The sequence below is a fragment of the Palaemon carinicauda genome, chromosome 5, assembly GCF_036898095.1.
Source record: "Palaemon carinicauda isolate YSFRI2023 chromosome 5, ASM3689809v2, whole genome shotgun sequence".
In the NCBI taxonomy this organism is placed as follows: domain Eukaryota; kingdom Metazoa; phylum Arthropoda; class Malacostraca; order Decapoda; family Palaemonidae; genus Palaemon; species Palaemon carinicauda.
The window spans coordinates 180,132,536-180,157,069 of record NC_090729.1 but is presented as its reverse complement, the minus strand read 5'-3'; the positions used below and the strand labels follow the sequence as shown (position 1 = coordinate 180,157,069).

The 24,534-nt window shown below is 47.0% G+C and overlaps 1 protein-coding gene across 4 annotated transcripts in view; it reads left to right on the top strand.

The window, feature by feature from the left end:
- Nucleotides 1–24,534, top strand: part of LOC137641657 (uncharacterized) — an 83,002-nt gene that overhangs the window by 47,795 nt on the left and 10,673 nt on the right. For all 4 annotated transcript variants that reach the window (XM_068374412.1, XM_068374414.1, XM_068374413.1 and 1 more), the window contains 2 exons: nt 4,887–5,075; nt 14,087–14,208. In XM_068374412.1, the coding sequence (XP_068230513.1) occupies nt 4,887–5,075; nt 14,087–14,208 (311 nt within the window). The remainder of the gene's footprint in view (nt 1–4,886; nt 5,076–14,086; nt 14,209–24,534) is intronic.

The following is a 24,534-nucleotide window of genomic DNA, read 5'->3' as shown; positions in this document are numbered from 1 at the left end:
TGGTATGAGACTGGTGAAGTGTTGGGCTTGAGTTTTCCTTCGTCTGCCCAAGGGGATTTTTCAAGTTTGGTAGATGCTTCTCGTCGTCTTGCCTTAAGGAAGACGAAGATTTGGTGGTCCATTCCAGAGTTCGACCATTTGCTTAAAGGTCTTTTCAGGGCCTTCGAAGTTTTTAATTTTTTGGACTGGGCTTTGGGGGCTTTGAGTAAGAGGGTCTCTGATATGACGGAAACGGACACTAGTGGTTTGGTTCATTTGATGTCCTGCTTGGACAAAGGTGTGAGAGATGGCTCCAACGAACTTGCTGCCTTGTTTACAGCTGGAATTCTCAAGAAAAGGGCCACGATGTGCTCCTTCCTCTCCGCAGGAGTGTCTCCCTATCAGAAGACAGGCCTTCTTTTCGCACCTTTGTCTAATTCTTTATTTCCTCAGGAATTAGTGGGCGAGGTGGCTACTGCTCTCACTCAGAAGGCCACACATGACTTAGTTACTCATTCGACTAGGAAAGTTTTGCCTCCGTCTTTCTCCTCTCGAAAACCTAAGGAATCTTCTTCTGGGTTTCGTCCTCAGTCCTTTCGTGGGAAGCCCTCTGGGAGAGGCTCTTTTAAACCAGAAGGAAGGAAACCTAGAGGCAGAGGGGGCAAGTCCGGCCGAGGTAAAGTCTGACTGCCCTCTCCTTCAGACAGCAGTGGGGGCCAGGTTGACTCACTTTTGGGAGGCTTGGGAGAGGAATGGAGCGGACCCCTGGTCCGTCCAGGTGTTAAAGGAAGGCTACAAGATCCCCTTCCTGACCAATCCTCCTTTAGTCACAGATCCAGTGGATCTTTCGCCCAAATACAGAGAGGGTCCCAAGAAACAAGCCATGCTTCTACAGATGTCTCTTTTATTAGAGAAACGAGCAATAGAGGAAGTGCAAGATGTTACGTCTCCGGGGTTTTACAACCGCCTTTTTCTAGTACCCAAGAGTTCCGGGGGGTGGAGACCGGTTCTGGACGTAAGTGTGCTCAATGGTTACGTCCAAAACTCGACGTTCACCATGGAGACTCAGAAAACAGTTCTGGCAGCTGTGAGGAAGGATGATTGGATGGTCTCTTTAGATCTTCAGGATGCCTATTTCCACCTTCCGATTCATCCCAGCTGCAGACGTTATCTGAGGTTCATGGACGGAAACAAGGTCTTCCAGTTCAGGGCTCTTTGTTTCGGACTTTGCACGGCTCCTCTATTGTTCACCAAGATCATGCTGAACGTGGCAAGCATGCTGCATTCGAGGGGAATCAGGGCCTCTCTGTATCTGGACGATTGGCTGATAAGAGCCTCCTCAGCCGATTGTTGTTTGAAGGACCTCAAGATGACTTTGGATCTCTCCAGAGAACTGGGTCTCCTGGTGAGCTCGAAAAAATCACAACTCATTCCATCCCAGGAGATTCTTTATTTGGGGATGGAGATTCACAGTCGGAGTTTTCGGGCTTTTCCGTCGTCGGTGAGAATCCAAGCAGCCCTCCTAAAAGTACAAACGTTCCTGAAGAGAGATCTTTGCTCCGTCAGAGATTGGATGAGCCTTCTGGGGACTCTCTCGTCGTTAGAGAAGTTCGTGACCCTGGGGAAGTTGTTCTTGCATCCTCTTCAGTTTCATCTCAACCGCCATTGGAAGAAAGGGGACAGCCTCGACAGGGATTGCATTCCCATCTCGACTTCCATCAAGTCTCATCTTCAATGGTGGAACAACGAGCCCAGACTGAAAGAAGGCTTGTCTTTACTTCAGAGGAACCCAAACCTCGTGTTGTGTTGCGACGCCTCCAACTCGGGGTGGGGAGCCACTCTAGAGAAGCAGGAACTTTCGGGGACTTGGACGGTAGAGCAAACCTCTCTCCACATCAATCAAAAAGAGCTTTTAGCTATTCATCTGGCTCTCATCGACTTCGAAAAGCAGATCAGGGGCAAGGTAGTCCAAGTCAATTCGGACAACACGACAGCTCTGGCCTATATTGCGAAACAAGGCGGGACCCACTCTTGGCCTCTGTTCGAGATTGCAAGACTGCTCCTCATCTGGGCGGAGGAAAGGAAGGTGACTCTTTTGACGCGGTTCATCCAGGGAGTCAACAATGTGAGCGCAGACAGACTCAGCAGGAAAGGTCAGGTTCTCTCCACAGAATGGATTCTGCACCCGGACATCTGCAAGAGTCTGTGGCGGTTATGGGGTCGACCTCTCGTGGATCTCTTTGCCACCGCGAAGACCAAACGACTAGAGTGTTATTGCTCTCCGGTTCCAGATCCCGAAGCTTTTCACATAGACACTTTTCTGATGAACTGGTCACACATGGAGGTTTATGCCTTTCCTCCGTTCAAGATCCTTTACAAAGTGATTCAGAAGTTCGTTTCACACGAGGAGACCAGAATGACTCTGATAGCTCCGTTCTGGCCGTCAAGAAGCTGGTTTCCAGAGGTACTGGAATGGATGGTGGATGTCCCGAGAAGCCTTCCCATGAGACCCGATCTTCTCAGACAACCTCACTTGGCCCGAAATCATCAAAACCTCCGAGCTCTACGTCTGACTGCCTTCAGACTATCGAAAAACTCGCTAGAGCTAGAGGATTTTCGAAGAAGGCAGCCAAGGCAATTGCAAGGGCAAGAAGGTCTTCAACCATCAAGGTGTATCAGTCCAAGTGGGAGTTGTTCAGGGAATGGTGTAGAACTAACGCGATTTCCTCTTCCAGTACATCGCTTTCCCAAATAGCAGATTTTTTCTTGGACCTTAAAACTAAGCATAACTTCTCGTCATCAACTATTAAAGGTTACAGGAGTATGTTAGCGACGGTTTTTCGACACAGGAACCTAGACCTTTCTGATAATAAGGATCTACGAGATTTACTTAGGTCTTTTGATACGACCAAGATGATTCAAACGGCTCCCATCGCCTGGAATTTGGATGTTGTCCTTAAATTTCTCATGAGTGACAGATTTGAGCCTTTACACTCGGCTTCATTTAAGGACTTAACCTTGAAAACCCTTTTTCTAGTTACCCTCGCCACTGCGAAAAGAGTTAGTGAAGTTCACGCTTTAAGCAAGAACATTGGTTTTCGGAATGGGAAAGCCATTTGTTCTTTGCAACTGGGGTTTCTGGCCAAGAACGAAAACCCTTCTCGACCATGGCCCAAATCCTTCGAGATTTCTAACCTTTCGGATTTGGCTGGCGATGAATTGGAAAGGGTTCTCTGTCCAGTTAGAGCTCTACGTTGTTATGTGGACAGAACTAAGAATCTGAGAGGTAACTCAGACGCTCTGTGGTGTGCAGTTCGGAAACCCTCGATGCCCATGTCCAAGAATGCCTTGTCTTTTTTCGTTAGATTGTTGATTCGAGAAGCTCATGCTCAGTGTGATGAGTCGGATCAGAGGCTCCTCAAAGTCAAGACACATGAAGTCAGAGCGGTAGCGACTTCAGTGGCCTTTAAACAGAACCGTTCTCTGCAAAGTCTGATGGATACAACATTTTGGAGAAGTAAGTCTGTTTTTGCATCCCATTATTTGAAGAATGTTCAGACTCGCTATGAGGACCTTTTTACGTTGGGTCCTTTTATAGCTGCTAATGCGATAGTAGGTGAATGATCTACCACTACGTTCCCTTTTTTCCTAATACCCCTTTTCTATCTCTTGGAACTCGTTTTTTTATGGTTGTTTGTGGAGATTGGGCGTCAGTCTTCCGCAATCTTTGATTTGGCTAGGTGGTCATTTTGTTCCTTGAGTGCACCCGGAACAAGGGTATTGGTTGAGGTCCTGTCATGTTATAGGTGTTTGTACCGTTTGACAGCTCCTAGAGTTTTTCAGCCCGAGTGGATTACTGGATCTCTTAAGGATAGCGGACGAAATGAGGCAGAGTATCATTGCTGTCAGCTTCCTTATCAGGTGAGAACTGCTTAAGTTTATTGTATGTAACCCTTAAGTGAATTTTCTGTATGTAGCTGTCTCTGACCCGCCACCAAGGGGTGTCAATCAGCTCTTTTATATAACCAGCGGGTAAGTTTTATATTTAAAAATGATATTTTCATAATAAAATAAATTTTTGAATATACTTACCCGCTGGTTATATAAATTTAACACCCTCCCTCCTCCCCTCTAGAGACTACCTATGGTATGGCTATGAGGCATGGAAGAACTGGAGTTGGTGTGTAGTTCCACCTGTTCTACCGCTAGGGTGCGGTTGGTACACCTGGCGTATCTTCGATAGCGCGAGATTTGAATTTTCTGCCCTGGCGTCAGGGACTTCAGCTCTTTTATATAACCAGCGGGTAAGTATATTCAAAAATTTATTTTATTATGAAAATATCATTTTTGACTTTTGGGTAATGTCCTAGTCTTAAAGGAACTCTCATCCTACTATTTGACAACTACATTAGTGTACTGACTGAGTTCTTTGTGAAGATTTTTATCTATACTGTATTTTAGCTAAGGTGGTTAAATGTTCTGTTATTCAGAATCAAACCTGCTAAAATGTGATGAAATCAATGTTTCTTCTATTTAGAGCAGGACTTTGATTACGGTAGCCTTGTAATTAGGCAGGACATTAAGCTGCATTTTAAAATTTTACATTGATAATGCTCAATAAAGTTTAAAAAAAAGGACATTTATTGGACTGAGATTCTTTCCATGCATGACAGACTTAAAGATAATATATTATACAGAAGCTCCATATTTTCTCAATAAGAAATCTTTGGTAAACAAAGTTTCATGACTTAGATCTTGTATATTCTTTAGTAACTACTGCAGTTGAATATCAAAGTAATTTTTAGAACTGGTATAAATACTTGATAATTTGCATTAGGTAATACAAAATTGAAAGCATAGGAACAATAAATATAAAAAACATGTAAATAAGTTCCTTCAATTTGCAGGCTCACCGAGCTCGAAAAGATCGCGTACGCCTTGTGTTATACGCCAAGTTGGGAGTAATTCAAGGTCTGACCTGGCTCTTAGGAGTTTTAGGTGCCTTTGCAGACATTCCTATCTTATGGTATTTCTTCACATTCTTTAATGGTCTTCAGGGAGCTTTTATATTCCTTGGATTTGACTTAAAGAGAAAGGTAAGTACATAAGACACCTGTTCGTGACTATGGAAAACTTGAGTTTGATGCTACTAGGAATACTTGAAGAGGTTTTTATGAAGTATTCAGTTATTCCTTTGATAATTTACCTTAAAAGTACTAAATGGAAAAGAGATTAGGACAGGTACAGTAATGGGAAACTAATGAAAAGGTTCATTTTGTATTTACCAGACAAACAAGCAAAGAAATACTATTTCGGTCGTACTCGCTACTTTTATCTTGTCGTAAGCCTCGTATGTATACCTATCATGATCAGACTCAAATATCGATGAAACGGAAATTTATTGAATATTTGGGAGCTTTATAGATGTAGTGTTATAAGCTTATTTTATTTTGGAAGTCCCTTCATGAGAAGTTTAACAAGCCCTTATTCCTCCTGTTATTATTATTATTATTATTATTATTATTATTATTATTATTATTGTTATTATTATTATTATCTATTATCATTTATTAATTATTATTATTTTTATTATTATCATTATCATTATCTTTATTGTTATTATTATTATTATTATTATTATTATTATTTTACTAGCTAAGCTACAACCCTATTTGGAAAAGCAGGATGTTACAAGGCCAAGGACTCCAACAGGGAAAATAGCCCAATGAGGAAAGGAAATAAGGAAATTTATAAACTTCATTTGAGAAGTATTATTAAAAAAGTATAAAGTATCTTAAGAGCAATAAAAATATTAAAATAGATCTGGAAGATAATTGCGTCCCATGTCTTTACAAGGTTATTGTTCTCCTCAAAGACATTGTCAACTACTAATGACAGAACATGGAGGATATAGTGACTCGCTCCAGAGATGTTTGAAAAACATATGGTTTGTCAGCAAAGAAGTTTCAGGCTGACATACAGAGCTTGTTCATGATAAACAATTTATTTGTTCCAACACAAATACTTACCGAGAACTACTTTCTTTGGAGTCACTTGTGATCTCTCTCTTTCGACCAAGGTTTTCACGCCGTTACCCCCCTACTCCGTTCTCTACATAGGCCTACCCCCGCTGCCAAGGAATGCGCCCCGAGGGCAGGATTAGGGCAGGTCACTGCCTCTCTGGGTCATTCTCCTCATTAAGTTCCTTGGTCGCGAGCAGTTCACAGCTCGCTCTCGTCTCTCTCGATCCTTTGTGCGCATTTAGTGTTCCACGTGTTCCCAGCGTGGGGACTTGTGTTTTTTCGCAGTGCGTTCTTCTCAAGTGTTACCGTGCGTTCACCCTGTGTGTATCCCCAGTGTACTTAATAGCTCACTTAGTGTTGTACTATTCGTGTGCGAACGATGGATCACGCTCGCCGTTGCCCTGGGCCTAGAGCCGGAAAGTCGTGTGGGGCTTTCCTCTCAAAGCCAGAGGTAGATCCTCACTCCCTTTGTTCCTCGTGTAGGGGGAAAGTTTGCTCCTCCGCGGACACGTGTCCGGAGTGCGTAGGTTGGGACGATATTCAGTGGGTACGCTACGGTACTAAAAAGAAGAAATCTTCGAAGCGTTCCCCCAGGAAGATTAGTGTCGTATCTTCGTTACCGTCGGCCAGTGATCGGTCTGACGAAGCCTCGGCTTCTCCGTCTCCTTCGCAGAGGAGAGGGCAAGAAGTCTCTAGTGTTGTGGAAGGTCAAGGCATTCTTACCAGGGAACCCAGTGCGAGGGAAGAACCAAGGGCGGGCCCCTCTAGGTCTAACGAAGGGCCCGGTAGTGCTTCGGGTGAGTCAGGCCTTGTGATGGGGGGCCACGCGTCCTCTGAAGATCCCTTATGGGGCAGTGTTGTAGTCTCAGAGTCCCCGCCGCCCTCGTGGGCCGGTGCGTCGGGCTCTCCCCCGCCAGGGGACAGCCAAACTAAAGTTCGCCATCCGAGTAGCGATGCCTTCGGATGGAAGCTACCGAAGACGCCAGGGAGGTCGCCGCTGAGAATGGACGTGACCCTGGACCCCTGGCTCCCTAGCATGGAATGGTTGGACTCTTTTCCGACGATCTCCACGGCGGTTCCCGAGGATTTTCTCCAGCCCTCGATCTCGGGCACCCAGCGTCGGGAGAAATCCCCCGCGGATCACGCAAACAGCCGTTACGCGATAAACGTGGCGTCGTCGCACTCGTCGGAAGTGGATTCGTCTTCCGAGGAGGAAGTCAGGGTGAAGCGTCGCAGGCGAAGGGAGCTGTCCGAGAGCGAACATTCCCGCTCTAGGTCAAGGTCGCGAGTTAGCAGAAAGCGCTCCCGCTCCCAGTCTCGTAAGTATAAGAGAAGTGTTTCTCCCGGGGGCGCCTGGGTCTACGTGCCTTCGGGGGAGTCCAAGACACTTCATTCAGCAGACCATCGGTCCAGCGAACGTGCGACTAGGCTGCCACCCTCTATGCACAGCCTAGAACCGCGCGATCAGGCACGCAGAAAAGACCTCTCGAAGAGGTATAAGTCCTCGAGGCCTCCGGTTCACCCCGCCCAGCGGGGGGAAACGCGCTTCTTAGCAGGCAGCCTGGCCGAACCAGCCCAGCTGGTGCGGCCATCGAGTAGGAAGGAACGGTTCCCGTTGTCGGGTCAGCCCACCGGGACCGTGACCTCCGCTTCCAGAGCCTTAGGGCAACCGAGGGCCCTCACTGAGCCGGCGGTACCCGCCTTGCCGCGGGATCCACCCACTTATGGAGCTCACTACCGGTACAGGACTGCCCCCCTGGACCCAAGGGCTAGACGGCCGGTCTGCCTGGCCAGCAACCCAGCGCCCCCACTCGAGGCCGAAGCCTTGGCTGACGGAGGAGAAGCTTCCCCGTCGGAGGACTCCGCCTATAGAAGAGTAGTGGGACTCATCAGAAGGCAGCATGGGATTACGGAACCCTCGGCTCCGAGGGGTGATTCCTGGAGGTCAAGCCTCCTGAGGATTACTCATCACGCCGCCCTTCCGAAGTCTTCCCTGGCCCTTCCTCTTGCCCCAGACCTGGTACTAGGGCAGGAGTACATAGACAACTTGGTGGCCAGCAATGCAGAGGCCCCCAAGTCCCAGAGTGCCTCGAAACTGCTCCAGGGCCTCAAATCGCAGGGTAAAGTGTACATTCCGGAAGGGCGTCGCCCAGGCCCCTGTAGAGTGGACCCGGCCTTGGACGTCCTAGGACAGGGCGGCTCAGACGAAAGGGCCTCTTCAGCCCCAGTTTGCTTCTCTCCTACGGAGGCCGCCATGATGGAGGAGATGTCGCGGGACCTAGTCAACGTCTCCTCATGGCTGGACTGGTGGGCCTCCACGTTAGTTAAACGTCCAAGCCTCCGTCGACCCCGAAGATCCTGAACAGCAAAGCCTCCTGACGGACCTTCTCACCTCCGGGGGGAAGACACTTAAGTTTCTCTCGTATCAGGCGCTCGCCCTTACGGCCAACTGGGTCCTCTGTAAACGAGACACGGTCCTGGCCAAGGTATCTAGGAGGATCCCAGACAGAGAAGCCCGGGCCGTACGTAGCCTTCCCTTGTGGGGTGAGTCGCTATTCCCATTGAAAGAACTGGAGAGCCTGATGGAGAAAGTGTCAAAGAGGAAGGAGGCCAACGTCCCCAGACCTGCGTCGTCTAAGAGACCTCCCTACAGGAGGGCCGCCTCAGATAGCGCCGTGACATCTCAGGCCGCCCCCAGCACTTCCTCCTGGGCAACAACTCCTCAACCCTCCCGCAGAGGAGCACCAGCTTCGTCTAGCTCCTTCAGGTCGGGTTACTCCGCCTCGAGGAGAGGCAGGTCAGGCCGCCCCTCTAGAAGAAGGTAGAGGGAGAGGCCCCCTACTCCCGCCCAAGCCTCGGGTTAGGGGATGCCTCGGACCACATTGGCAAGCATGGAAGGCACAAGGAGCGGATCCTTGGACGGTGTCCGTCCTGAAGGAGGGATACTGGCTTCCCTTCCTAGCGGATCCACCCCCTCTTATTCCAGCCAGCCAGACAGAATGGTTGGCCCCCAGGGACCCGATGAAGAGGGCCGCCCTTCAAGAGGAGATTTCCTCCATGTTGGAGAAGGGTGCCATGGAAGAGGTCCTTCTCCCAGGCCCAGGCTTCTACAGCCGCCTGTTTCTGGTAGAGAAAGCAACGGGGGGGTGGAGACCCGTGATAGACCTGTCGGCCCTCAACAAGTTCGTCAAGAAGACGGACTTCAAGATGGACACCCCAAAATCCGTCCTGCTGTCCTTGAGGGAGAAAGATTATATGATGACTGTCGACCTCAAGGACGCATACTTCCAGATCCCTGTCCACCCGTCGAGTCGGAAGTTCCTCCGGGTAAACTGGGGTCCCCAGATCCTGCAGTTCAAGACCCTTTGCTTCGGCCTGTCGACGGCCCCTCAAGTGTTCACGAGGGTCTTCGCGACAGTCTCCGTGTGGGCTCACGAACGGGGTATCCGCCTCATCAGATACCTGGACGACTGGTTGCTCCTTTCCACCTCAAGGGCCCTCTTGGAAGAACAAGGGAGAAACCTCCTCCAGTTTTGCAGGAATCTGGGGATCGTAATCAATCTGAAGAAGTCGAACTTAACCCCATCCAACAGAATGGGCTACTTGGGGATGACGTTGGATACCGTGCAGGGGAAAGTTTTCCCCTCGCAGGACAGGATACGGAACCTCAAGCACATCATTCAGCCGTTCCCGTCAGAACACTCCAGGAGGGCGGGAGATTGGCAGAGACTGATAGGTCACCTGGTCTCATTAGAGAAACTGGTTCCCCAAGGGAGGATGAGGCTCAGACCCATTCAATGGAACCTCAAGAGCCTCTGGTCCCAGACGGACTCGCAGAAAACGTTAGTTCCAGTCCTTCCGGACACGAGAACCTCCCTGGAATGGTGGCACTGCCAGTCGAACTCCCTCAAGGGGATGCCCCTCGGGTCCAGTCCCCCCGAGTACCTCCTGTTCACAGACGCCTCCAACCAAGGGTGGGGGGCCCACCTTCTGGAAGAGACGGCACGGGGTACCTGGTCGGAAAGCGAAAAGCGTCTACACATCAATGTCCTAGAACTAAGAGCGGTTCAGAAGGCGTGTCTTCACTTTGCAAGTCGTCTAAAGGGAAACACCGTGGCGTTAATGTGCGACAACGCCACGGTAGTAGCCTACATAAAGAAGCAAGGGGCATGAGATCGAAGGAGCTGTGCGACCTCGCCATAGACATCCTGAATTGGGCAGACGAACAGCAAGTGGTGCTGCTGGCAAGGTTCATCCCCGGGAAGAAGAACGTTCTGGCCGACGGCCTCAGCAGAATGGGTCAAATAGTGGGGACAGAGTGGTCTCTACACCCAGAAGTAGCCAGACTCATCATTCAACGTTGGGGCTCCCCGGTGATGGACCTCTTTGCAACAAAGCTCAATGCCCAACTTCCGGTCTTTTGCTCCCCGATCCCAGACCAAAATGCAGCCCTAGAAGACGCCTTCCAGCACAAGTGGGACAACCTGGATGTGTACGCTTTCCCCCCCTTCACGTTGATAAGACAGGTGCTCAACAGAGTAAGGGCCGCCCGAAACCTAAAGATGACTTTGGTAGCGCCCTGGTGGCCGGAGAGAGAGTGGTTCGCGGACCTAAAGGACCTAGCGAGCCAACCACCTTGGCCTCTGCCCGCCAGGTCAGACCTCCTGCACCAACCGCACTTCTTCAAGCTCCACGACAACCCTCTCTCTCTTCGCCTTCACGCCTGGAGACTATCGAGCGGCTCCTGAAGAAGGAGGGGTACTCCACCACCACAGCTAAGAGAATGTCCCTATACCTGAGGAGATCCTCGACCGCGGTATACCAAGCGAAGTGGGCCTCCTTCACGAAGTGGTGCTCGGAGAAACACATTAGACCTCTTAAAGCTTCGGTCCCGGACATAGCGGAGTTTCTGGTGTATCTTAGAGATAAAGTGGGAATGTCAATTCCAGCCATTAAAGGAGTTTGAGCCGCCTTAGGCCAAGTCTTCCTCCTGAAGGGCATCGACCTGGGGACCTCGAGACACATAGCGATGCTGATCAGGAGTTTCGAGCAATCCTGCCCCCCTCAAGCTAGTAGAGTGCCCAGGTGGGACTTAGCCAAGGTCTTGAAGATGCTAAGTCGTCCCCCCTTTGAACCCCTGAAAGATATCGGAGACAAGGATCTCACCCTCAAGACCGTTTTCTTGCTAGCCTTAGCTTCCGCTAAGAGAGTGGGCGAGATCCATGGTCTGTCTTACGACGTTTCTCACTCCAAAGGATGGAAAGAAGTATCCTTCAGGTTCGTGCCCTCCTTTGTGGCTAAGACTCAGAACCCAGCAGTCTGCGACCTGAGGTTTGAAGGTTTCTCAATTCCTGCCATTCCCAAGACGGGCATTACGGAAGATTTGAAGTTATGCCCAGTACGGACGCTCAGGAAATACCTGGAAAGGACAGCTCATCTCCGACCAGGTATCAAAAACCTCTTCGTTTCCACAGGTATTAATAGGAAGCAAGTTTCCAAGAACACCATTTCCTTCTGGCTGAGACAAGTCATCGCTAGAACCTATGAAGAGGATAAAATGGCAGTGCCAGGCACTCCCCGGCCCCATGACATCAGGGGTCTGAGCACCTCCTTGGCCTTTGAGAGAAACATGGTGGTGGGGCAGATCCTACAGGCAGGCACTTGGTCGTACCAGTCAACCTTTACTGCCCACTACCTCAAGGATTATTCAAGGAAATCCTTGGACGGGTTCTCCATTGGGACAGTCATTGCCGCCCTCCAAGCTGTGTAGCGGTAAGGCCAGAGGCTGTCCCCAACGATGATCACATTCTTCGCGACTACACTTCGGAGGAAATCGTCAGAAGAATTTTTTAAGAGGAGAGTCTTAGATAATAGCGTAAGGTTGCGCAGTTACCCTCACTCCCGCACTCTGATAGGCCCCCGCATTCCATAGCCCTCTAGGCCCTACGTGCCAAGTCAAGTGTCAGAATAGCACTCCCGCCTCCTAAAGTATGTCTCCAAAGAAAGTAGTTCGAGGTAAGTATTTGTGTTGGAACAAATCAAAAATTTTAAGTAATTTTTATTTTTCCTAACATACTTACCGAGAACTACTTTCGGGTAATGGCCCTCCCTTCCGTCCCCGAGTGCCATCCTTCCATTGCCAGGTTGGGGTAATACGACGAACTTAATGAGGAGAATGACCCAGAGATGGCAGTGACCTGCCCTAATCCTGCCCTCGGGGCGCATTCCTTGGCGGCGGGGGTAGGCCTATGTAGAGAACGGAGTAGGGGGGTAACGGCGCGAAAACCTTGGTCGAAAGAGAGAGATCACAAGTGACTCCAAAGAAAGTAGTTCTCGGTAAGTATGTTAGGAAAAATAAAAATTACTTAAAATTTTTGATGTTTAGAATTTTTTTATTTTTAAAGAGTAGATTCACCTAATTCCTGAATCATTATTTGATCTCTGTTATTCAGAAGGTATTTATCTGCTACTTAATCATTTGCATCAAGTTGAACGTTGTACCATTAAAGTAGCTTAGGTTCTTCATCCTCAAGCAGCATTTTATTCTGTCTTTCATTTTTCATGTTCCCTCTGGTCTATTACCATTTATTCAGTCAACTTTCTTTGATTTTACAATGTGTCAGTTTTCCTGTTTTATTACAATTTAAATTCCATGATTTTGATTCTGTGATTTTGGAAATGTGGCTTTGGTTTCTCGTTGAATAAATTTATAATGGGGTATGAAGTTGAATCCTAATAAAACTCAAAGTATGATTGTAAGTAGGTCAAGGACGGTGGCTCCTTAACATCCGGATCTCAGTATTGATAATGTTTCTTTAAATTTGTATGACTATTTTGAAATTTTAGGTGTGATTCTCGACAGCAAATTTACTTTTGAGAAACACATTAGGTCTGTGTCTTCTTCAATTGCACATAGAGGAAGTCTTACAAGACTTTCGGTGATCAATCTATTCTGAAGAAGTGTTTTAATTCTTTCATTCTACCCTGTTTTGAGTATTGTTCTCCTGTCTGGTGTTCAGCTGCTGATTCTCATCTTAATTTGTTGGACAGAAACTTACGGTCTATTAAATTTCTTATTCCTGATTTAGATATTAATCTTTGGCACCGTCGTTCAATTAGTTCATTATGCATGTTGCATAAGATTTTTCATAACTCTGACCATTCTTTATATTCAGATCTCCCTGGACAATTCTATCCTGTTCGTAATACTAGGCAGGCAGTTAATTCTAGTAACCAGGCCTTCTCCATCATGAGGCTCAATACTACACAGTATTCTAGAAGTTTTATTCCAACTGTTACCAAGTTGTGGAATGGTCTTCCTAATCAGGTAGTTGAATCAGTAGAACTTCAAAAGTTCAAAGTTGGAGCAAATGTTTTTATGTTGACCAGGCTGACATGAGTCTTTTTATAGTTTATACATGACATATCTGTTTTTAACATTCTTAATAGTTTATATAGGACATATCTGTTTTGACATTGTTACTGTTTTTAGAATTATTTATGGTTAATTTGTTATCATTTATTTATTTCCTTATTTCCTTTCCTCACTGGGCTATTTTTCCCTATTGGAGCCCTGGGGCTTATAGCATCTTGCTTTTCCAACTAGGGTTGTAGCTTGGCTAGTAATAATAATAATAATAACAGTGATGATGATGATAATAATGACAATCATGATAATCCATAGCAATAATGATAATCATCATAATACTTTTTTCATCTCTTATCATATGCATAAAGATAATTTTTTGTTACCTCTTTCAGTTGTGCAATGTTTCAGGAAGATTTGTAAAGTTGATCTACAAACATTAAATCAATCTATAATTATAGGTTTCAGAGTCGGTAACATGAAGATTTCCAACTTGATTTACTGCCTAAAATATTGAGTTACTCTCTAGGAAACAAAGTCAGTATGATGATTATAAGATAAACATTTCAAATGGAAATTTTATAGGTTATCAAAAAGCATGGAATTACTCTTTTGTCATCTCAGGTTTAGAGTCAGGTTGGGAGGTACTGCAGATGTAACGTTAAGTTTTTTAAAGATTAATTCACCAACAAACATTATATTACTCTGTTATCTCTAGGTTACAGAATCAGTATGGGAGGCTATAACAGGCAAACCATGGAAGAAGAAGCATCACTTATCCCAAACCAATAACCACACTGTAAGCACATTCACACACAGCAGGTCATCAAAATCCAGCAGGTCAGATTATCGGTTCTTTCGCTGTAAACGTTTTTCTCATGACCGCACTTCCCTATCTATTCTTTGAAATGATAGAAATTTGGTCATATGAATGCATTTTCTTGTCTTATAAAAAATATGGAACTGTTGACATATTGCTTTGACTATAAAGAGCTACATGCAGAATTTGATAGAATAATAGCTGAAAGTGGCATGGGGTTGCCAATTTTCCTGGCACTAGTAAAGCTTTTTATTCCGTAAAAAATGCAACCAAATGATTATCACAAGTTATCATAGATCAGGTTTCCATTTTAATATTGTTCAGACTATTTGCTATACCTTCTAGGGCTGGGGTTAAATGGCACAAGGTAGGTTTCTGTGTGGAATTAATAGGTTGTACTGTACTCAAACTTGGTTGATCTTTCCGATATACAGATAAATTGCTTTAGTTACACCCTTTAGAGTTTAGGGTTCTTAACGGAGTGCAAGACTAATGAAAATTGTCCAGGTACAGTTAATAGAGCTAATAAAACCGGGGGTAAAAAGTAAATATCAGGAAAGGTTGAAAATGGCATATGACGAGGTGAGAGTAAGAGAAACTGGTAATTTAGAGGAGGAGTGGAAGTTAGCAAAAGAAAATTTTGTTGGGATTGCAAGTGATGTATGTGGCAAGAAGGTTGTTGGGGGCAGCATGAGGAAGGGCAGTGAATGGTGGAATGAAGGAGTGAAGGTAAAAGTGGAAGAGAAAAAGAGGGCTTTTGAAGAATGGCTGCAGAGTAATAGTATAGGCAAGTATGAAAAATATAGAGAGAAAAAGGTGGAAGTAAAGCGCAAGGTACGTGAGGCAAAGAGGGCAGCTGACCTGAGGTGGGGTCAGGGACTGGGTCAGTCATATGAAGAGAATAAGAAGAAGTTTTCAATATTAAACTTACCCGATAATCATGTAGCTGTCAACTCCGTTGCCCGACAGAAATCTAAGGAGGGATACGCCAGCTATCACAATACTAGAAGGGGGTGTACTTACCAGCGCCACCTGTGGCCAGGTACTCAAGTACTTCTTGTTGACACCTCCTCAATTATTCCTCTGTCGTGCCTCCGGCTAGACGTTCTGGGATACGCTTATGGTCTTCGAGTTTATTCACGGATATTTGGTGAAGTATTCTCTCAGATTAACGGCTGTCGCATTACTGGAAACCTTCTGATATTAGCTAGATAGCTTTTATTTAGTTCAGATTAACGGTTAACGAATTTTTGCTTGTTTTTTGGATCTCCCTTTGACTACTCTTGAATACAAAATGTCTGACATTTCGCAAGCCCCCTCCCATAGACGATGTAGGTCTTGCAATAGGCGTATTCCGAAGGCCTCGGTAGATCCTCACACCGCTTGTTCTGACTGTAGGGACAGACCCTGTCAGTTAGAAAATCGTTGTGAGGAATGCGCCGGACTTTCGGAATTGGATTTTGTCCGTCTTTTAAAGTATTCTACTAAGTTAGAGAGAGGTAGAGTTAGGAGGAGTTCTTCTCACTCTTCTTTATTTTCCTCATCTCATGATCCCCTTCCTGTTCCTACCCCTGTAGTGGCTACCCCCGAACCTACTGTGTGCCCTCCGCCTGATATGTCAGTGGTTTTACGTGCTATTCAGGCTTTAGGCGATAAGGTAGAGTCAGTGGTAAGTGACCATAAGTCTCTGATGGCCGAAGTGAAAGAGCTGAAGGTCAAGAGTGCAGTGGGTGGAATTAGTGCCAGTGCTGTGACGAGTGCTAGTGTCGGTGCAGTGCCTTGTGCTAGTGTTAGTGCCAGTGTGGTGCGTGAGGATTTTTCTGTGCGAGCCAGTCGTCCTCCCAGTCCGGGACCTCTTGCAAGCTCCCAAGCCCAGGGGAGAAGCAATGTCGAAGGGCATAAGGGTTCGGCAGGCCTTGTTAGGCGCACAGAATTATCCTCAGTGGTTGCGGGCGTGTCTTCTAAAGACCGTCACTCCCACTTGCAGACGATTGAGCCCGTCTTCCGCTCGTCCGCTGATCATCTTTCTGGGAAGAAACGTTGGTCTCAGGTCCCGAGACCGCTTAAACGCAGAGTCCAGTCCGCGAGTGCTCAGCCAGGTTGCAGTCATTGGCTCAGCTCCGACTCGCCTCAGTCATCTGTCGACTGTACTCCGCCCAAGAGGAGTAAGCAGAGCGCGACTGTTAAGGCTTTACCTCAGTCTGCTGCCGTCTCTGCTGATCCCAAGTGGACTTTGCTTCAGTCCATGCAAGCTCAGCTTTCGGACCTGATGCGTGAGTGTCGGGCTGAGAGTGTTGCGCCTCCGCCTCCGCCTGCACTCCTTCCGCCTGCTCCCGCTCAGCCTGTGCTCAACCCGCCTGCGCTCGCTCCACCTAGTCGCAGCACCATCTGCCAGGCGTACGATGTTGAGCCACATTCTGAGTTCGCTGTTCCCAGTGTTGTTCAGCCTCAGCCTTCTTTAAGGCAACCTTCTGTTTGGGATCAGGAGGATTACTCCACTCTTCCTCCGCCTCCCCTGGCTGCTCCACCTGTGGTGCAACTCTCGGTTGAGGTACAACAACCTCTTCCGCCCATGAGTCAGTCTCCTCAGCTGCTGCAGCGAGCTCAACCCTTGCACCCTGATCTTGCGCCTCAGAAGCCTCTGCTTGCGAGAACTTTACCTTGTTCTGCGCAGCCTCGGCCTCATCACGCTCCGCTCATTCCACAGGAACAGGAACTTACTGCTCCGCCTCCGTCCTCCGCTCAGCAAGCGCATTCCTTGGGTTCAACATCTCTTGCTAGGAGTCAACCTCCTCCACCCATGCGCCTTACTTCTGCTTCGTCTGTTGTTCAGCCCTTGCAGTCTGAGCCTCAGTTACTTGATGAGGAATCCACGGTTATTGTTCCTGCTCGTTCTGACTCTGCGGTTCAGCATTCGTATCCGATCTCTTCGCCTCATTCTGGGGATGAGGTTTCGGATGATGAGGAGGCACACCTTGATCCCTCATCAGACGTGGACGAATCCAAGCTTTCTCCACAGTCTCTTGATTTTCGCAAGGTCTTGGCTCTTCTCAGGGAGGTTTATCCAGACCATTTTGTCTCTGCTATTCCCCGCTCTCCTCCATCTGAGTTTTCGCTGGGCGTACAACAAGCTAAGTCTTCCTATACCAAGCTTGTCCTAGCTAGATCCTCCAAGAGGGCTTTTAGGATCTTAGGGGAGTGGCTGCAGTCTAAACAACATCTTGGCAAGACTTCCTTCATGTTCCCTCCAACGAAGCTCACTTCGAAAGCGAGCGTTTGGTATGCCACAGGGGAAGCACCAGGCTTGGGAGTACCTGCCTCTGCCCAGGCTGACTTCTCAAGTCTGGTAGACTCGCCTCGAAGGACTGCTATGAGGCGCTCGAAGGTGTGTTGGACCTTCTCAGACCTGGATCACTTGCTGAAAGGGATGTTTAGAGCGTTTGAAATGTTTAATTTTCTCGACTGGTGCCTGGGGGCCCTCAGCAAGAAAACCTCTCCTGCGGACAAAGATTCTGCCATGCTGTTAATGTCCTGCATGGATAAGGCCATCAGAGATGGATCGGGCGAGCTAGCGTCCTTGTTTGTATCAGGGGTGTTGAAGAAAAGGGAACAGCTGTGTTCCTTCCTTTCCGCCAGCATTACACCTTGCCAACGGTCACAACTTCTTTTTGCTCCGCTCTCGAAGTTTCTTTTTCCCGAAGAGCTCATTAAGGACTTGTCTGCTGCCCTGATACAGAAGGATACGCACGATCTTGTAGCTTCTTCGGCTCGTAAGTCTAAGGCTGCCACCTCAGTCCCTAAGACTTACCGCTCCCCAGTGGCTGATACCCCTGCTACTAGGTTCATACCGCCCTTTCGTGGTAGAGCCCCCAGCCGAGGAAGCTCCCGTCCAGACTCTTACAAAGGCAAGTCCAGGAAAGGATCCAGGTCATCCAAAGGAAAGAACTGACTCTCCGCTTCTCCAGACAACAGTAGGAGCCAGACTCAAGACCTTCTGGCGAGCTTGGGAGAAGAGAGGTGCAGACGCACAGTCTGTCAGTTGGCTGAGGTTCGGTTACAGGATTCCATTCTGCCTTCAACCACCTCTGACCACATCGCCCATCAACCTCTCTCCCAACTACAAAGAGGAGGACAAGAGGCTAGCATTGCACCAGGAGGTGTCGCTTCTTGTGCAGAAGAAGGCAGTGGTTATAGTCCGGGACCATCAATCCCCGGGCTTCTACAACCGTCTCTTTCTTGTGGCCAAGAAGACAGGAGGTTGGAGACCGGTGCTGGACGTCAGCGCTCTCAACGAGTATGTCACCAAGCTGACGTTCACGATGGAGACGACCAAGTCGGTCTTAGCAGCGGTCAGACAGGAGGACTGGATGGTCTCTTTGGACTTGAAAGACGCATACTTTCACGTTCCGATTCATCCAGACTCCCAACCTTTCCTAAGATTTGTTTTCGGAAAGGTCGTCTATCAATTCCAAGCCCTGTGTTTTGGCCTAAGCACAGCTCCTATGGTCTTTACCCTTCTGATGAGGAATGTAGCCAAATTCCTTCACTTGTCAAACATCAGAGCCTCCCTCTACCTAGACGACTGGCTGTTGAGAGCCTCCTCGAGTCGTCGTTGTCTGGAGAATCTTCATTGGACTTTAGACTTAATCAGAGACCTAGGTCTATTAGTCAATTTGGAAAAATCTCAACTCATTCCCTCACAATCCATCGTGTATCTGGGTATGGAGATTCAGAGTCAGAGTTTTCGGGCTTTTCCATCGGCCCCCAGGATAAGCCAAGCCCTAGAGTGCATCATGAGCATGCTGAAGAGGAGCAGTTGCTCAGTGAGACAGTGGATGAGTCTCACAGGGACTCTCTCGTCACTGGCCCTGTTTGTCGAGCTAGGGAGACTCCACCTCCGCCCTCTTCAATTCCACCTGGCAGCTCATTGGGACAAGAGTTCGACTCTAGAAGCAGTCTCTATCCCTATCAACCAAGAGATGAAGACCACTCTCCTGTGGTGGAAGCACAACCTCCTTCTCAAAGAGGGTCTATCCTTGGCCATTCAGACCCCCAATCTTCATCTCTTCTCAGATGCTTCGGACTCGGGCTGGGGTGCAACCTTGGACGGACGGGAATGCTCGGGAATGTGGAACGAGGAACAACGATCTCTCCACATCAACTGCAAGGAGCTGCTGGCAGTTCATCTAGCCCTGTTGAACTTCAAGTCCCTCCTGCTAGGCAAAGTGGTGGAGGTGAACTCGGACAACACCACAGCCTTGGCTTACATCTCCAAGCAAGGAGGGACCCATTCGAGGAGCCTTTACGAGATCGCAAGGGACCTCCTCATTTGGTCAAGAAGTCTAAACCTCTCTCTAGTCACGAGGTTCATCCAGGGCGATATGAACGTGTCAGCAGATCGCCTAAGCAGAAGGAATCAGGTCATTCCCACGGAATGGACCCTCCACAAGAGTGTGTGCAACAGACTTTGGACCTTGTGGGGTCAACCTACCATAGATCTGTTTGCCACCTCCATAACCAAGAGACTTCCTCTGTATTGTTCTCCTGTTCCAGACCCTGCAGCAGTTCATGTGGATGCCTTTCTACTGAACTGGTCCCATCTCGACCTGTACGCATTCCCTCCGTTCAAGATAATCAACAAGGTTCTGCAGAAATTCGTCTCGCACGAAGGGACACGGCTGACGCTGGTTGCTCCCCTTTGGCCTGCAAGAGAATGGTTCACAGAGGTACTACAATGGCTAGTAGACTTCCCCAGGACTCTACCTCTAAGAGTGGACCTTCTACGTCAACCTCACGTAGACAGGTTGCACCCAAACCTCCACGCTCTTCGGCTGACTGCCTTCAGACTGTCGAAAGATTCGCTAGAGCTCGAGGCTTTTCGAAGGAGGCAGCCAGTGCGATTGCCAGAGCAAGAAGGGTTTCCACTCATAGAGTCTACCAGTCTAAGTGGGAGGTCTTCCGAAGCTGGTGTAGAGCCAATTCGATATCCTCTACCAATACCTCTGTGATCCAAATAGCTGACTTCCTTCTTCATCTTAGGAATGAGAGATCCCTTTCAGCTCCTACGATTAAAGGATATAGGAGTATGTTGGCCTCAGTTCTCCGCCACAGAGGTTTGGACCTGTCTTCCAACAAGGACCTTCAAGACATTCTTAAGTCTTTTGAGACGTCTAAAGATCGTCGTCTTTCCACTCCAGGCTGGAATCTAGACGTAGTCTTAAGGTTCCTTATGACATCTAGGTTCGAACCTCTCCAGTCAGCTTCATTCAAGGACCTTACCCTCAAGACTCTTTTTCTCGTTTGCCTTGCAACAGCTAAGAGAGTCAGTGAGGTTCATGCCTTCAGCAAGAACATTGGTTTCACAACCGAATCTGCAACATGTTCTTTTCAGCTTGGATTCCTAGCAAAGAACGAGCTTCCTTCACGTCCTTGGCCTAAATCGTTCGAGATACCTAGCCTCTCCAACATGGTAGGTAACGAACTAGAGAGAGTTCTTTGCCCTTTCAGAGCTCTCAAATATTATCTCAAGAGGTCTAAACCTCTCCGAGGACAGTCAGAAGCCTTATGGTGTGCTATCAGGAAACCCTCGAGACCCATGTCCAAGAATGGGCTTTCGTATTATATAAGGCTTCTGATCAGAGAAGCACATTCTCACTTAAAGGAGGAAGACCTTGCATTGCTGAAGGTAAGGACCCACGAAGTAAGAGCCGTAGCTACTTCGATGGCCTTTAATAAAAACCGTTCTCTGCAGAGCATAATGGATGCAACCTATTGGAGGAGCAAGTCAGTGTTTGCATCATTTTATCTGAAAGATGTCCAGTCTCTTTACGAGAACTGCTACACCCTGGGACCATTCGTAGCAGCGAGTGCAGTAGTAGGTGAGGGCTCAGCCACTACATTCCCTTAATCCCATAACCTTTTTTAACCTTTCTCTTGAATGCTTTTATTGTTGTTTTATGGTTGTTACGGTAGGCTAAGAAGCCTTCCGCATCCTTTTGATTTGGCGGGTGGTCAATTCATTCTTGAGAAGCGCCTGGGTTAGAGGTTGTGTAGAGGTCCTTTAGTAGGGGTTGCAACCCTATATACTTTAGCACCTTTGGGTTGATTCAGCCTCCAAGAGGAACGCTGCGCTCAGTAAGGAAGACGAACTTAAAAAAGAGGCAGAGTAACGGTTCAATTCGACTTCCTTACCAGGTACTTATTATTTCATTGTTATTTGAGATAACTGTTATATGAAATTTGGGATACTTAGCTATCCTTTAATCTTGTACACTGGTTTTCACCCACCCCCCTGGGTGTGAATCAGCTACATGATTATCGGGTAAGTTTAATATTGAAAAATGTTATTTTCATTAGTAAAATAAATTTTTGAATATACTTACCCGATAATCATGATTTAATTGACCCTCCCTTCCTCCCCATAGAGAACCAGTGGGACCGAGGAATAATTGAGGAGGTGTCAACAAGAAGTACTTGAGTACCTGGCCACAGGTGGCGCTGGTAAGTACACCCCCTTCTAGTATTGTGATAGCTGGCGTATCCCTCCTTAGATTTCTGTCGGGCAACGGAGTTGACAGCTACATGATTATCGGGTAAGTATATTCAAAAATTTATTTTACTAATGAAAATAACATTTTTGGAAAGAAGTGAAGAGAGTAAGGAAGGCCGGCGCAAGAATTGAAGAGACAGTGAAAGATGGAAATGGAAGGTTGTTAAAAGGAGAGGAGGCCAGGAAAAGGTGGGCAGAATATTTTGAAAGTTTGCTGAATGTTGAGGATGATAGGGAGGCAGATATAATTGCTGTTCCAGGTGTTGAGGTGCCAGTGATGGGAGATGAGAATGAGAGAGAGATTACAATAGAGGAAGTGAGGAGAGCACTAGATGAAACGAGAGTAGGAAAAGCATCTGGTATGGATGGTGTGAAAGCTGAGATGTTGAAGGAAGGGGGTGTGACTGTACTTGAATGGTTGGTGAGATTGTTTAATGTGTGTTTTGTGTTGTCAATGGTACCAGTAGATTGGGTCTGTGCATGTATTGTACCACTATATAAGGGTAAGGGAGATGTGCATGAGTGTTGTAATTCAAGAGGTATTAGTTTGTTGAGTGTAGTTGGAAAAGTGTATGGTAGAGTACTGATTAATAGGATTAAGGATAAAACAGAGAATGCAATCTTGGAAGTACAGGGTGGTTTTAGAAGAGGTAGGGGTTGTATGAATCAGATTTTTACAGTTAGGCAGATATGCGAGAAATATTTAGCAAAAGGTAAGGAGGTGTATGTTGCGTTTTTGGATCTGGAGAAAGCATATGATAGAGTTGATAGGGAAGCAATGTGGAATGTGATGAGGTTATATGGAGTTGGTGGAAGGTTGTTGCAAGCAGTGAAAAGTTTCTACAAAGGTAGTAAAGCATGTGTTAGAATAGGAAATGAAGTGAGCGATTGGTTTCCGGTGAGAGTGGGGCTGAGACAGGGATGTGTGATGTCGCCGTGGTTGTTTAACTTGTATGTTGATGGAGTAGTGAGAGAGGTGAATGCTCGAGTGCTTGGACGAGGATTAAAACTGGTAGGCGAGAATGATCATGAATGGGAGGTAAATCAGTTGTTGTTTGCGGATGATACTGTACTGGTAGCAGACACAGAAGAGAAGCTTGACCGACTAGTGACAGAATTTGGAAGGGTGTGTGAGAGAAGGAAGTTGAGAGTTAATGTGGGTAAGAGTAAGGTTATGAGATGTACGAGAAGGGAAGGTGGTGCAAGGTTGAATGTCATGTTGAATGGAGAGTTACTTGAGGAGGTGGATCAGTTTAAGTACTTGGGGTCTGTTGTTGCAGCAAATGGTGGAGTGGAAGCAGATGTACGTCAGAGAGTCAATGAAGGTTGCAAAGTGTTGGGGGCAGTTAAGGGAGTAGTAAAAAATAGAGGGTTGGGCATGAATGTAAAGAGAGTTCTATATGAGAAAGTGATTGTACCAACTGTGATGTATGGATCGGAGTTGTGGGGAATGAAAGTGATGGAGAGACAGAAATTGAATGTGTTTGAGATGAAGTGTCTGAGGAGTATGGCTGGTGTATCTCGAGTTGATAGGGTTAGGAACGAAGTGGTGAGGGTGAGAACGGGTGTAAGAAATGAGTTAGTGGCTAGAGTGGATATGAATGTGTTGAGGTGGTTTGGCCATGTTGAGAGAATGGAAAATGGCTGTCTGCTAAAGAAGGTGATGAATGCAAGAGTTGATGGGAGAAGTACAAGAGGAAGGCCAAGGTTTGGGTGGATGGATGGTGTGAAGAAAGCTCTGGGTGATAGGAGGATAGATGTGAGAGAGGCAAGAGAGCGTGCTAGAAATAGGAATGAATGGCGAGCGATTGTGACGCAGTTCCGGTAGGCCCTGCTGCTTCCTCCGGTGCCTTAGATGACCGCGGAGGTAGCAGCAGTAGGGGACTCAGCAGTATGAAGCTTCATCTGTGGTGGAAATGTGGGAGGTTGGGCTGTGGCACCCTAGCAGTACCAGCTGAACTCGGCTGAGTCCCTGGTTAGGCTGGAGGAACGTAGAGAGTAGAGGTCCCCTTTTTTGTTTCTTGTTGATGTCGGCTACCCCCCAAAATTGGGGGAAGTGCCTTTGGTATATGTATGTACAGTAGACTTACCAAAATGGTAATTGACTGGGAAAGTAGAGAAAGTTCCTTTAATTATGTAACTGGCTACAGTACATGAATGTGTGTACTCTATTATGCTTTGAAACAAAGGCTGATGTAATAGAGGCCTTATATTAAGTATTGCACAGTAATGTGAAAAAGAAATTAAAAGAAGACCGGAAGGAACAGTACGTTTATGTGCTTGTCAGCAGTAGGGGGTGTGTGAATTAGTTTTCTGTCAAATTATTCCTTGAGGGATTTATGATTAAATTGGGTTCTCTCCATTCTCTTCAAATGATAGCCATTTTATTGTTTTTATACATTACTGGGTATAGGAACAAGAACTGGTTTGTGCTTTGTATGAGGTTCAAGCACCTGTAGACAGAGAAATGTTTGAGAGTTGCTTCAACATATCCCCTCCTTCCATAAAATTTTTCAAATACCTAGGGTTCTAGGGTGTTATATGTGGGTACATCAGGTGTCATATTTAGTTGCCTTATGTTTAGTTGTTCTGTATTCTGTGCAATATGGCCTCCTACAAGTTTACATTGAGGAGCCTCAACACTGGGCAGAAAAATGGAAGGGAAGGAGCAAAAACAAAAATCTATAGAAAGGTGAAAAGTTTTACAACTAGGAGCTGAAGGGGTAAACTGGATTGTATCTATGGAATTTTGGGGAAAATTACTTGAAGTTTGGGCTGGGGCGGTCATTCTGCACAG